The sequence below is a fragment of the Myotis lucifugus genome, unplaced genomic scaffold, assembly GCF_000147115.1.
Source record: "Myotis lucifugus unplaced genomic scaffold, Myoluc2.0 scaffold_182, whole genome shotgun sequence".
Classification (NCBI taxonomy): domain Eukaryota; kingdom Metazoa; phylum Chordata; class Mammalia; order Chiroptera; family Vespertilionidae; genus Myotis; species Myotis lucifugus.
In genome coordinates, this window is record NW_005871230.1 from 2,268,184 (window position 1) to 2,283,296 (window position 15,113).

Consider the following 15,113-nt stretch of genomic DNA (forward strand, 5'->3'; position numbering starts at 1 on the left):
CACTGGCGCCAACTGCACGTGTGTGTTTCGATCTGTCATTGCCTATCATGAATTTGATTGTTTTTGTTGACATTCTGAAGCTGAAAGAAAGCAGCATGGTCGACAGAATATGCCTGAAGACCAACTATTGGCAAAACGTACCTCTGAATCCGAAAGAAGCCTGCATCGTCGACAGAATGTACCTGAAATATTTTTTCTAATTAATTTCCTTTCAATGTGCAAGAATCCATGCACCCAGTCACTAGACAAATAATTATAAAGTAGTTACACTGAAAATTATAAACTCTGCTGAGAGTAATTAAAGAAGAATTAAATAAACACATGATAAGATGTATTATGTTCCTGGATGTAAAAACTCAATAGATACATTTACTAAATGTAACAATCTATAACCATAAAGTTTCTATAAGATACCAGGAAGAATCTTCATAACCTTAGAGTAGGTAAAGATTTATTAGAGAGAACACACAAAATATTTGATTATAAAAATGATATGTTAGGCTTTATGAAAATTGAAACATTCATCATGAAAATGAGTAGGTAAGCCACAGACTGGGAAAAATATTCTCAATACATATATCTGACAAGACTCATATCCAGACCATATAAAGAACTCTTATAAATCAACAATAAAAAACCCAATTGACCTAATTTTACAAATGAGCAAAAGACTTGAATAGACACTTTACAAATGATGCTTAACATCACTAGTCATCAGAGAAATGAAAATTGAAACCATGATGGAATACCATTTCATATCCACCAGAATGGTTAAAATAAAAAAGACTGACAATATCAAATGTTGGAGAGAGGGCTTAGAGAACTAGAACTTTCTTATGTTGCTGGTGGGAATATAAAATGGTAAAACTACTTTGGGAAATTGTTTGGCAACTGACATTCATTTATTTAATGACCCAGCAGTTCCACTACTAGGTATGTATTCAAGAGACACAAAAATATATATCCATAAAAGGATTTGTACAAGAACATTCACAGGCTTCATTCATAATATCCTCAAAATGGAAACAATCCAAATAAATACAAACAGGAGAATGGGTAAACACATTTTGATACATTTATATAATGGAATGCTATGTAGCTGTAAGATTCTTCTTACAGCTACATAGCATTCCATTATATAAATGTATCAAAATATATCAATAATGTGAATATTTTTCAAAAATACTGTTGAGCAAAAGAAGTCAGATACAAAAGACTACATACTAAATGACTTGATTTAGTTGAAGGACAAAAATAGGCCGGACATATGAAGGGTGATAGGATGAGAGAGTGGTTGCAGTTGGGGTGAAGGATATTGAATTGAAAGGGATGCGCGAGAACTTTCTAGGCTGATGGAAATGTTCTATAGCTTATTGGTGGCAGTTGCACCGTGTACACAGCTGTCAAAACCTCTCGAACAAAACACTTAGAATCTGTTATTTTACTGTCTATAAATTATACCTTAATTTTTAAAAAGGCGAGGATAAAAGCATAGCGTGTTTATAGGTGCAAAGAGTACACCCCCCAACTCCCATAAATTTTTCCTGTATTTTAACCCACAGTGATAAAAGAGTTATTTACTAAACACCTTTCTCCTCACGGTATGTCATACAGAGTTGAAACCATCAACAATAATGAATTAAATTGTATCTGAAATGGAATAGCTTAGGATATGTAACAAAAAAAAAAAAAAAAAAAAAAAAGCAGACTGTGAAAGGACATGCCATCCGTCCTTAAAAACTTTGGCTGGTGGAATAAGAATTTGGGTAGAGAGAACTATTCAAATAAGCTTATATATGTATACTTCTCCCACCTCTGATTTATACTCAATAAGTTAAACTCCTCAAATATGACTGATATCTGAAAAACAAATCCTGTGACCATTATGATATAAAGAACTTAACTAATTCAGTAATCTTTTTCATAGTCTTGAAAATAATGGATCTTCAATAATTAATTAATGTAGTTACTGATTAGTTAGAATTTATGTCCAAATTATATATGCCCATAATGGAAAATATACTACAATTATATTATAATGTCTTCATATAAAATGTTTGAACCAGAGATGATTTCATTAGGCCATTTATGGGAGTATATTTAAATTGAGTATATGAAATAAGGTACAAATCCAACTCACCCCAGCTTAAAAGTTTAATCATTCTGTAATTACCTGACTAGATTTTTTAAAAAATGATAGAAAAAGTACTATTGTTAGACATATAAAGCAAACACACAAACCCCACTGAGTCGAATTTTGGCCTCCACTGGGGTATCTACGTGATTATAAAGGCTACACGTGCATTGTTTTGAATTGAACACCACATTAGCCAGATCAGAAAAGCTGTGAACTGAGAAGGAAATTGTTATTCCAGCGATGGAACCTCAACTAGAGAGTATTATTCTGCTGGCAGCCGGGACTTCAGCGCATTCTCACTATGAAAACCAGTGGCTTTTAATCACACATTATAAAAGCATTTGCGATGCTCTGCAGGCCGCCTTTCTTCAAAGATTTCCTTGCTGCTTTCCTTCCTGAGCACAATAGGTTCAAGATGGCTAATGCTGTTTCCTACTTGTGCCAAGAACCTCCTGAATGCCACTGGGCTTTCATCATGAAGACAAATGGCAAAACATCAAATGGGAATATCTCATTCTAAATGGGGACGCCGACGATCATGTTATTTTTGGGAGAGCAGCTCTCTGGCTCCATGGATATCACTTGAACGGAGTAGCCATGCTCTTCTGCAGCTCTTGCTCGGTCCAGATCCACCAGGCACATGCACTGCTTTCCTGAAATACAGCCCAAGGTATCATGAGATACAGTCCAGTTAACAATGTCATTTCAATTCATTTAAGGGACCCTATACAGTGACACAATCTATAGGTGTATGGAGAATGCTGTTTGCCCCCACGTCCTGTTTAGTGTCTCTTTCCATTTAATTCTTGATCAGTATGGAGAGAAAACAATGACAAATGTATAACATGTCTGAGATTTGTTTCCACTAGTAATTTAAATCATGTTAACCTTCTAAAATATGTTTATAAATAAATCTCAAATAAAAACTACAGATTCTGTTTCCCACTTTGATTAAAAATCAAATGTGCACCCCCACCCAGCACACCAGTGATGTCTTCTCTGAGTCTGGTGAAGTTATATAAAGACCTTTCCTCTTCATACCCTATGAGAACACATCATCTGTCATACTGTGAAACAAACAATATCTGCTTTTCATATCTAAAATGACATGCAAACAGAGAGCCATCTGAAAGAATGCTGCAGTTTGCACCTGGAGTTTTTAGGACAATAAGGAAGTAAGAAATAGAAAATATTTTTGAAAATTCTAAATTGTGTGCTGATTATTTCAGGTAGATGTGTAATGCTGAGTGTAATATAATGCTAATTTTCAGAGCTCCTGTACGCATATGAAATAGTGGTATTCAATTTTCTTTGTAACCTTTGCAAAACAAGAGGAAACCTGACTGGCAAGTAAAGCAGTAAATTTGTGTTTGTTTGGCAAACTTCTATTTCAAAAGTAGCCCAGGAAAAAAATGATTTGGGGTTGAATATATTAAAAGTTATGGCTTTTAGACTTTCAAGTTCTTTATTTTCAGAAAAAAGGTTATTGACTCCATAGAATTTCATTCCATTTTTCCTCAATAATTATAATGATACCTAAGCATTATTTCTAATGGATGTATTTAAAAGGCGGCTGATTCTGCTAAACGAAAGCTTCAGAAGTGAAGACAGAAACTGAAATGGAACAGTTCTTCAGTGGAAGACAGAAGAAGCCTCACAGAAAAACTGGAAGGTGAAATCAGTAGGAAGAATTGGCAACCAGAGATTCCATTTTAAAATATTTTGTATATTTTCCTTAAAAGGCTCATGCCAAAAAAGATTAACTGTCTTAGAGTGATATAAAGAAAGATGTCTAGGATTCCATTTAGGCTAAATCACCCCTCTTCATCAACAGCCAGATGGCTAACTTTTCCCCCTTAAACTATGGTTCCTCCTCTAAGACTTCTGTAAATGCCCCCTCCCACCTCCATCTACTTTTCAACTTAAATGAAACATTCTCTGTCAGATGGGATGCCCTACATTCCTTCAGTACCCACCCTGGGTTTACACCACAGCTCATTTAGCCTTGGCTTTGATCCCTGTCCAGAATCTCATGTTCACATGTTGAGGCAGTATCTTTACAACTGAAATGCAGTTGTTGGAAGTCTACCTTTTAGGGTCTGGGAAGCTTCCTAAAATGTTCACAGGACAAAAGTATGACCTGTGCAAAGTACAGATGTAGACATTGGATGGAGTCTGACTTTGAACCTGACTTTCCCGCTCTTCCACTAATCACTCCAAATGCTTCTCGTCCTTAACTAGCAGCTTCCCTTCCAGCCACTCCCTTCCAGTTTAATGCCTGAAACGTCACCATGTGCACCCCCACCCAGCACACCAGTGATGTCTTCTCTGAGTCTGGTGAAGTTATATAAAACGTAATTCATATATATGTAAATTAGACCTCAGTATGTATATTGGACTATACATCAAATGTACATTCAACTAACTCAAAGTGTTGGAATGGGAAAAGGAGGAGGAAGAGGGGAGGAGGAGGAGAGAGAGAGGTGGCAGGCAGGAAGGAGCAAGCTTTTTTCCATGTTTATGCGCCAGAGTGTGAGAAAGAGAAGGAAACCACTTGTTCCTTCAGCTTCAGGTCTCCAATGCCTCTCCACGGTGGCTACCTTGCTATGCTGACTTCGACTGTAGAGTTTAATGGCAACTAGTTCTCATATAACACGGCCCCTGATGAAAGCTAATGATTCCGTCTGGCACTCGGCCGAAGAAACGTAATCTGTTTTCCAGACCAGGATGGTCTCCAACGTGGGGCTTTTCTAAGTAATTGTTAAGACTAGTTTGGATTCTACTCAGTCATTGGAAGCCCTAACTCTGGACTCCATCACTGGTGGGCAAAAATGGACCAGAGCTTCATGGCTGGAATCAAATAATTTGGGTTCATAGGGTGGCTCTGACATCTACCGGATGAAGGAGCCTGGGCAAGTTTTTGTCTCAGTTCTCTTGTCTCTAAAATATAAATAGTAGTATGTGCACATCCCATAGGTATTTTATAAGAATTTACTAAGATAATGGGTGGAGGGCACTCAGCACAGTGTTTAAATGTTCAATAATTGTTAGCTGCCATTGTCCTTCTACATGTCATTTCTTTTCCTAAAGCAAAGTCTTGGATACATTTATCACTTAAACTTGAAATGCCATGGTAGGCGTTTCCATTTAGGCAATATTTAACATTATAAATGTCAAACATATTGGTCTATGATTAATAATATACAAGCATCTCTTTTTTTCCGAGAAGGACATTACCATCCTTGTTCATACGTTTTCAATCCATCAGTTTTGGTGCGCATAGTTGATCTTTTTTATTTTCTTATGGGGCTTTTGGTAGGTCCTTCAGTTTGTTCGTAACAGTAAGAAAGATCTAACAATAATGCTACTCAATGTACAAACATTAAAAATGTATTTAACTTAAAAGTATTATTAACAAAAGTGGGATAAAGCGTTGTTATTGTTGCAAAGCCTTTTTCAATATGGATCAAGTTTTCTGGGGGAAATAATGTTTAGTTTCTTGTTGATAAATGAACCAATTTTTCCCGTACAGAGTCGCTCCATTCATTCCTAGGCCTGCGGTACGTAATCTGCTCAGCAGCTGCGGTGAAAACACATACCTACGAGCCTTCGTTGGGGTGGAAGCTGGACAGCTGTCTGATCTGCAAATCGGCACAGGATCATGTGTTCCTAAAAGAGAAAGCAATAGAATGCGGGTTTGTTTTAACCTTTTGCTTCAAAATTAAACATATTTTTTAAAACGACCTCATTTTTCTAGAGTTCTACATTAACTGGATAAAGCGCTGCACAAACAGTACTTCTGAAATAAGCACATCGTCAGAACACAGTGCTCAGATCCTCGTTTCCCTCAAGTGGACAGCTCTACATCTGAAGGGCTGTCTCGGCAGCAGAGGCACGGAAGATGCTCAGGGCCATTTAACAGCTGCTTTTAGCAGAAATATACTTACAATTGGTGATTATAGAATGTTAAACTAGAAGACCTAACGTTCATTTACATTTTTCCTTTAATGAAATTTGAATCTCAGAAACATGGCTCCAAAAACACCTTCTAAGCAGCGTTTCTTCCTACTACCAGAGGAAAGGAAGCGCTGCAGAGGATCACGGTGGCTTCTGTCTTTCTCCAGGGACCCAGCACTCCGAGTGCTGCTACTCCCCACCCTCCCCTCTCTCTACCCTTTGCTCAGTCCCCACTCTTCCCTGGCTCACTCACTCTCCTCTCGCTCCAAATGCTGCAGGAGGTGTACCTACTTCTGCTTTAAGAGGAACCATAAAGTGGATCTGAAGGAATGGGAAGGAAAGTATTGCTTCTGCTTAACAATGTCAGGGAAGGTGCATTCATAAAAAGAGAAGGCTGCGCAGTGGTTCTCAACCTTGGCTGCACATTAGAATCACCTGGGCATCTTTTTAAAACCCTGATTTCTAGGCCTCATTCTCCGGAAATTCTGTTTCTTTGTTATGGGGTGAGGCCACAACATTAGTAACAAAGAAACAGAATTTCTGGAGGATGAGGCCCAGAAATCAGGATTTTAAAAAGATTCCCAGGTGATTCTAATGCGCAGCCAAGGTTGAGAACCACTGCTTCAGAGGGATGAGAGCTGATGAGTCTGCACAGCACTCTGAAATCCGCAAGTAGCCAAAGGTGAGTGATTCCTTGCAGTCAAGATGACTGCAGTGCTCCCAGGCAACTGTTCATTCAGAACAGCTGCACTTTAGTGTGTAAATGATCTCACCTGTCAGCTTAGCCAACCGGTGGAACTCAGCTTCATCACCTGTCTCCTTGGTCTTCTGTACATTCAATTTGCAGCCTCCATTTTTAAATAAGCTAATTGAAATGAGTGCAATGCTGGGTCTTTTAGAAGGGTTAACTTTTTCTCAACTTTAATGCATTTGAAAAAACATTTCAATGCTCACTGTAACATTTAGTGGCAATGTCTAGAGTACTAATAAGATGGTTCAAATAACTTTTATTAAGTTTCCGTAAGTCAAAAAGGGGCAGAAGAATTTAGAATTATATAACATGAAAAGGCAAGAAAAAGCATACCCTTTGTCCTCATGATGTTTGTAAATTAAGATTCATTTTAAATATACAGTGGGGCCTTGACTTACGAGTTTAATTCGTTCCGAGACTGAGCTCGTTAAGGAGCTCGTTAACTCAAATTACTCTGTCAACTCAATGCAAAAAATCGGCAGAGAGACAGCTGGTATCTCAAAAAACTTGTTAGTTGGGACATTCGTAAGTCAAGGCCCCACTGTAAGTATATAGGTAATACTGAGGCAATCCCAACCTCAGATGAGGTTTGTTTCTATGTGTTCTCTCCTGTAGAAGTTAAAGACCAAAAGGGTGAGGCACAGAGTAGGTACTCACATGGAGTAGAACATGGAGGAAAACATTTCTAAAGTGACTCTCAAGAGATTGGGGCACTAAGTCCATGTAGTTCTGTCTGCCAGCCCACCCATCATGTAGTTCTGTCTGCCAGCCCACCCATCATGGTTAAGTTAGGAAATACTGAGGTACCATCTTGCCACAGTATTCAAGAAGACTTCTCTATAGAGCATTTACATCTGAGACCCTCAAAAAGACTGGTGGCCAAGCAGCTTTGGGGGCTGTGGGAGAAAGAGGTGATAAAGATGAACTTTCTGCTCTCTGGAAGAGCCTGGGTGCCCCGCCTCTTTTACCTCTAGGAATTGTTCTTTCCTTTCTAGGCAGTAAGATTGTGGCACCTGACTTCACTTCCCCCGGCTTCTGCTATACATTCTCTCAGAGTTTGCTCTACCTAGCATCACTCAAGGAGGGATTAGAACAAGCCTCTCGTTTTTGGTTATTTTTCAATTCATTTTCTACTTTATTAGCAGAGTCTTGGGAGAGTAAGGTGAGGTGTTTTGAATCTTATGAAAATAAAATTCCTGGGATACTAATTTTGCCCCCAAATCTTATAGTTCCCCAGGATATGAAAACTTAAATCCTGTACGCAAAGATGAGGAAAGTGCCGATTCTGAATAAAAACATGAACACAAAAGTTTCTCTCTTCTCCACAGGTTCTGTGTATATGGGTGGGCAGAGGTGGGGGGTTGGAGAGAGGTGAGAGGTAGGAGACAGAGTTGGAGCTGGGCATTTAAGAGGAACAGGTGGAGGAGATATAGGTGCCAAGGTGGTAGAATGAACATTTTTAGGTCACTGCACCGATTTCACTGTTGGAAAGAGAAGAAGGTAAAATTCGTAGAAGGCAAGGCTGCTCTATAAAATGATACTATATATTTTAGTGAGTTTTTGCCGGAAGTTAAATTAACCAAACTAAAAATCCAATCTAATTTATCGACTTTTAATAGGATTATTTATGCATTTCTCTCAAATATGATCATTTCTTAGATTATATTATGTCATGCTATTGATCATTTAATTAGTTAGTAGCGATGTTCAGAAAGCTAGAAACTGGGGCTTTTAGTCAAGAAGGTGGCATAGGTAAGTGCTGTACTTGCATCCTACAATAACCACATCAAAATATAACTAAACTACAGAATAGCTATCATTCAGAACTGCCTGTAATCTCCCTGAATGAAAATCCTACAACTAAAGATATAAAGAAGAAGCCACAACAAGATTGGTAGGAGGGTTGGAGACTCAAAATGGGCTGTAGGACCAGCTACACCCATGTGTGGGGGATAAAAATTGGGAGGTGGGCACTATATCTGAGTCTCCATCAAACTGGCTATCACTGTTCACCCTGGCCTAGTGACTCCCTGATACACCACCTCACCAACTTGTAGGCCCACCCATGCTGTTTCCAGTGGCTTTCCCATATGAATAGCATGTCTTGGCTCATGTTTCAGACTTTCCTAAAATCTTTGTAAAACACAGCATCTGGCCTCAGCATGCCCTGTACCTCTTGCTAAATGGCTCCTGGTCCAGCACTAGCAGCAGTTGGCTTTGGTTTTCAGCTTGGCCTCTCCTGGGCACCACCAACCTCCAAGCCCAGCACAAGAAGCAGCCACCTGCAGATCACTATGTAGCTCACGCCTGGTGGCTCTGGGAAGAACACAGGTGGTGGCTGACTACACCTTTGACTACAACTCCTGGGAGGCCCCAGAGCCAGCACACCAGGTGGACAGCTTCAGACCATATTGAAGCGCCACCCAACCACCTCCACAAGTGACAAACTCAAGGGGTTGGCTCAGCAGGCACCTGGGCCCTGCTGGAGTAAGTTCTGCTCCATGGGTGCACCCCTGTACAGTTGATCCTCTATGGTGGTCACAACCAGTCCTTGCAGCTGATCATCCTGGGGGTAAATCCCTCCCATTGATATGCCAACAGAAATCAAAACTCAACAACAGGAGGTGTACACAGTCCACCTGGTGGTTGGGGGTACACCTGGAGTACCCAGTGCCAGTGAATGGGGAGGCTGTACCACTGGACCCTACAGGACACCTACTACATTAGGCCACTCTACCAAGCTCAGAAGATACAGCAGCTCTACCTAATACATAAAGCAAGCACAGGGAGGTGGCCAAAATGAGGATATGAAGAAATGTGTCCCAAATGAAAGGCCAGAACAAAATTCCAGGAAAAGAACTACACAAAATAGAGACTAGCAATCTACTAGATGCAGAGTTCAAACACTGGTTATTAGGATGCTTGATGAACTTAAGGGAAGAGTAGATGAACTTAGAGAGATATTAAATTGCATAAAAAGGACATGGAAACCATGAAAAAGAAACAGTCAGAAATGATAGATACACTAAACCATGAAAAAGAAACAGTCAGAAATGATAGATACACTAACTGAAATGAAGAGTAATTTACAGGGAATCAACAGGAGAATAGATAAAGCTGAGAATCAAAACGGTGATTTGGAATACAAAGAAGCAAAAAAAAAAAAACAACAACAACAAAAAAAAAAACCCATAATCAGAACAGCAAAAAAAAAAAAAAAAGAATCTAAAAAAAAGTGAGGATAGTGTAAAGGGTCTCTGGGACAACTTCAAATGTACCAATACCGCCCTAGCCGGTTTGGCTCAGTGGATAGAGCGTCGGCCTGCGGACTGAAGGGTCCCAAGTTCGATTCTGGTCAAGGGCATGTACCTTGGTTGCAGGCACATCCCCAGTAGGAGGTGTGCAGGAGGCAGCTGATCGATGTTTCTCTCTCATCAATGTTTCTAACTATCTCTCTCTCTTCCTCTCTGTAAAAAATCAATAAAATATTTAAAAAAACAACAACAAATGTACCAATATCTGCATCATGGGGGGCAGGAGGGAGAAGAGAGAGGGGAAGAAATTGAAAACCTATTTAAAACAATTAGGACAGAAAACTTTCCTAATCCAGTGAAGGAAATAGACATACAAGTCCAGGAAGTGCAGAGTCTCAAGTAAGATGAACCTAAAGAGGCCCTCACCAAGACACATCATAATTTAAATGCCACAGGTTAAAGACAAAGAGCAAATCTTAAGATAAAAGCAGTTACCTACCTACAAGTGAGCTCCCATAAGACTGATTTCTCTACAGAAACTTTGCAGGCCAGAAGGGAGTGGCAAGAAATATTCAAAGTGATAAAAACTAAGGACCTACAACCAAGATTACCCTACCCAGCAAAGCTATAATTTAGAATTGAAGGACATATAAAGAGCTTCTCAGACAAGAAGGAGAAGGAGAAGGAGGAGGAGGAGGAGGAGGAGGAGGAGGAGGAGGAGGAGGAGAAGGAGGAGGAGGAGGAGGAGGAGGAGGAGGAGGAGGAGGAGGAGAGGAGGAGGAGAAAGAGAGAAAGAGAGAGAAACATGAACAATAAAATGGCAATAAAGACATATCTATCAATAATTGAATGTAAAAAACAAACAAGCAGAACAAAAACAGACTCATAGATACAAAGAACATTTTGATAGTCAACAGATGGGAGGGGAGTTGGGTGAACATGTGAAGGGATGAAGAAGTACAAATTGGCAGTAACAGAATAGTCATGGGGATGTAAAGTACAACAACACAGGGAATATGGTCAGTATTATTCTAATAACTATGCCTGGTACAAGATTTATCGGGATGATCACTTAGTAAGTTATATAATATCTAATCACAGGGTTGAACACCTGAAACTAGTGTAATATTATATGTCAATTATAATTGAAAAATAAAAAAAATTTATTAAAAAAAAGCAAGCTGGAAACTGTTCCGCTCAGGTTGGCAACTCAGAACTGTGTAACGTGCTGACCACCATTGGGAAACAATTCTCTGCGGGGCTCCTGTGTGTCTTCATGTCTGTGAGCAGAGGCACTGCCTTTGTTTCAGATCAGGGGTTGGCAAACTATGGCCCACAGGCCAAATCCAGCCTATGACCCGATTTGGTGCGGCTCAAACATTAAGATTATTTTCTTATATTTTTAAAGGGTTGTAAACTTACAACAAAGACAAGGACAATGTAGAATATGTGGAAGATTTGTAAGTGGCTGGCAAAACCTAAAATATTTACTTTTACTGATAATTTTGTCTCTCTTCCAGATTATCCTTTTAAAGATGTTTGTTTAGGAAACAGCCTTAGAAACTATATAGTGTCTTCTTCCAGAGTAAAGGGCAGGCATTCTTACTTAAAGATTACATCTTAAAACATTTGGGTTTCCTAAGCTCAGGTTTCTTTTCCTGTAATGCAACTCACTGTGTGTGTATAAGTGTTACCTGGCTCTTTTTGTGCTGCCCTGTAGGCACTGAGCCTCAGGAAGTCAGTGCAAAAATGATAGTCTGGCTACCCCCATCACTGTGAGCAATAGCTGTGTTTGTCGCTGACATAGGAGTCTCCTGTCTTCTCTCAGCTTCCATGAGACTGTGGTAGGCTAACTAGTTGGCTTGCATCCAGGGTAAATGCTCAGACCATTTACAAAAACTTGTCAACTATGTAAAGATTAACCTTGATTTCAATAAGAAATTCCACATTAGATGTTCATGAGTAATTAAAATATAACTATACTGTAGATTATATACTTTATTAGAAATCTGAGAGGAAAATATATAAAAAAGATAAAAAGTATATTAAGAATACATCTAGATCTTTAAAGGTTACCTTGTATGATAAAGTTTTCTTAAATTGTTCACTGAAATATAAAAGAAAAAGAAATTAGTCATAATTTAAAATACCAAATATTAAGAATAGAAATAGTCTTGAAGGAACTAAAATTTTATTTAAATTATAATTTAAAAAAAATATTTTATCTGAAGAGTATGTAATGCTATCCTGAACTAAAAACTATGTCAGTTTGAAATGACTTTATATAAAGGCAAAACATACCATCAATTTGTTATTAATTACAAACAAGTTATTTCAAAGATTGTTTATACTATTAGAGAAGCACAGTCATTTTTTTTCTCTTCCCCGCATGAGTGCCCACAGATTTAATCTGTTTTCAAATGAAAGTTTTATTGTTAGTCAGGAGCAGAGGGTCCAACAGATCAGGAGGGGGCTGCCATTGAAAAGACAGTTTATTCCTCACAGTTCCCAAGAGGAGGGGATGACATGTCACGACGCAGGGCCACAGGGGAAGCACCAGGGGTCAGGAGGCAGAGGGAATGAGCCTTTATTGCAGATTCCCTGGGAAGGCATGGCAAGGCAGGGTGCACACGCTTAGGATTGGCCAGTGTGAATAATGTGAGCAATCTCTGGGGCACAGGGGCTTTCCGTAGTTGTCTGCTACCTGGCCTTGGAGTGATTAGGGCAGGGGCATAGTGACCCTGGAGTGGTTCTCCAATGACAAAGGGGGCAAATGTCAGTATATCTACAGAGATGTGATTGGCAGCTTTAAGTTGAGACTTTAAAATCAGTTAAGTGAGAGTGCAGGCTGAGCAACTCAAATTAGCATTCTTAAGAATCTTTCTATTGCTAGCCTTAAATTTCTTGGTGTGTTATAAAATATGCATTTTATCTAAGTAGATTTAGAATAACATGAAATTTCAGCTATTGAACAAGCTGCAAGTTATAGTCTATTTTTGGCTTGTCCAGAGTTCCTTCATTTTTTTCTCAATTAGTTGCAAATTGTAGTAAAGAACAAAACAATGGAAGACAAAAATAAGAAGGCTATTATTTTTACTTTTAACTCTAAATTATGTAGGTAAGAAGCTTTTAAGTATAAATACTAATAAAATTAAATTATAAAACTTCTTAAAAGTAATGATGCAAATGATCAAGAAATCATTTTTGACACATTATAGGATAAACTTCCAAAGCTAACATATTGAATCTGTTCTATAGTTACAATGATTGGCATGATTCTCAATAACTATGGCTTAGAGAGTGAAATGCCATACACACCAAAGGAGTGGCCCTCCATTAGGCTGAGTTAAAGGGAAGAGAATCAGAATGTCACCCCGACTATGTGGGATAAGCAGCACTGCAAAAATGGCTGTCGAACTTGCAGACTAATCATCACGATCCATGGGCAGTATTTAAAAATACTGCTGCTACTACTGTAACTAGCAACAGCTTATATTAATTAAGTGTAAATTCTATGGTGGCTTCTAAGGGCTTTACATAATATCATTCAATTCCCACAAAAACCATGAGGTCATTTACTATTATCACCTCCATTTTGTAGACGAGAAAATGTAGGCAAAAAGAGTTTAAGTAAGTTGCTTGAGGTGAAACAACTTATAAAAGAATGAGGAGCCAATATTTGCACCAGGAGAAATACTTCCAGGCCCTAAGCACTTAACCACCACACCTCCTGCCTCTCATAGGGAATGAGTTCCATTCAGAAGTACACAGAGAAGTGCTGAAGCCGTAAGACTTCTGGTCGTCAGACTCCTAAACAGACTTGCTTCTAAATTTCTGCAAGAGCTTGATCCAGGAGAAAAATCAAGGGCAGACATCGGGGAGACCCGCTCTTCCTTGTAAAACATAAACAGTACTTGCCATTGTGGAAAGAGGAAAAGAGCGCATAACTGAAGTCTCATTACAACTTTATATCAAAAGAGTAGTGTGCATTGGTTTAATCCCCATATTCGTGCCTTAAGTAGAACACTGACTTTCACCTTTTTGGAAAATTGAACTTGGAGGTGTTCTGAATGAAACCGTAACAGCAAGGGCACGTGACGAAGGCAGCCCGTGTTTGGATGCAGTGCTCAATCACCATGTCTGTTGCCACTCCACAGGCATGCAATGCCACCTGGAAAACAAAATCAGACCTTAGCACCAAGTTCTTTCTAACAGTGCTATTTTTGTGCCTTTTAAAGATACTTTTGGTGAGAATCCTCAAGAGATTTCAAATTACCGGAATACAGTAGGTCCTCAGGTTATGTCAGAGATCTGTTCCTATGGAGCAATGTAATGTGATTTTCGCACCTACATAAGCACCTACTCACATGGAGCACATACCCAGCAGTAATGAAGTGAAACAGTAAAAGAAATTTAAAAGAAAGATAACAATTCCTGACCTTTACTTGTGGTAAATAAATGATAAAAAACATAAAGCACATATGTACATACGTCGAAATGATGGAACTTTTTTTTTTAATAAATAAATGAGAGATGGTGACGTAACCACAAAATGATACATCAAGTTCGACGTAACCCGAAGACTATCTGTATTATTCCATAACTAGACGCCCAGCGCATGAAATTCGTGCACGGGTACGGTCCCTAGGCCTGGCCTGCGATCAGAGCCATCTTCCCTGGCTGCCTGCAGCTAGCCCTGCCCCCTGCCACCACCCACCCCCTGTTCCCCGTTTGCCATTGGGCAATTGGAGCCTGATGGCCAGGGGAAGGGACCAAGAGGTCAACCGTTCCCACCCACTTGCTGGTCCCGCCCCCGCCGCAGGTTGCCCTCTGTATGTGGGGCGATTGGTGGGGCAGGGGCCTTGGCCTAGTGCCACCTACGTCCCCTGCCACCCACCTCCATCAGGGGAAAGAGACCAAGAGGTGGTCAGTGCACCTCATAGTGACTAGTTGAGCGGTCATTCTGGTTGTTCCGCTGTGAGGGTCAATTTGCATATTACCCTTTTATTATATA

At 39.5% G+C, this 15,113-nt stretch overlaps 1 protein-coding gene across 1 annotated transcript in view; it reads right to left on the reverse strand.

The window, feature by feature from the left end:
• Nucleotides 1-429: 429 nt before the first annotated feature.
• Nucleotides 430-15,113, reverse strand: part of GSTCD (glutathione S-transferase C-terminal domain containing) — a 138,652-nt gene continuing 123,968 nt past the window's right edge. The window contains 4 exon segments of the mRNA XM_006096597.3: nucleotides 430-2,790; nucleotides 5,737-5,806; nucleotides 12,176-12,206; nucleotides 14,137-14,270. Of these exon segments, the coding sequence (XP_006096659.1) occupies nucleotides 2,654-2,790; nucleotides 5,737-5,806; nucleotides 12,176-12,206; nucleotides 14,137-14,270 (372 nt within the window). The 3' untranslated portion in view covers nucleotides 430-2,653.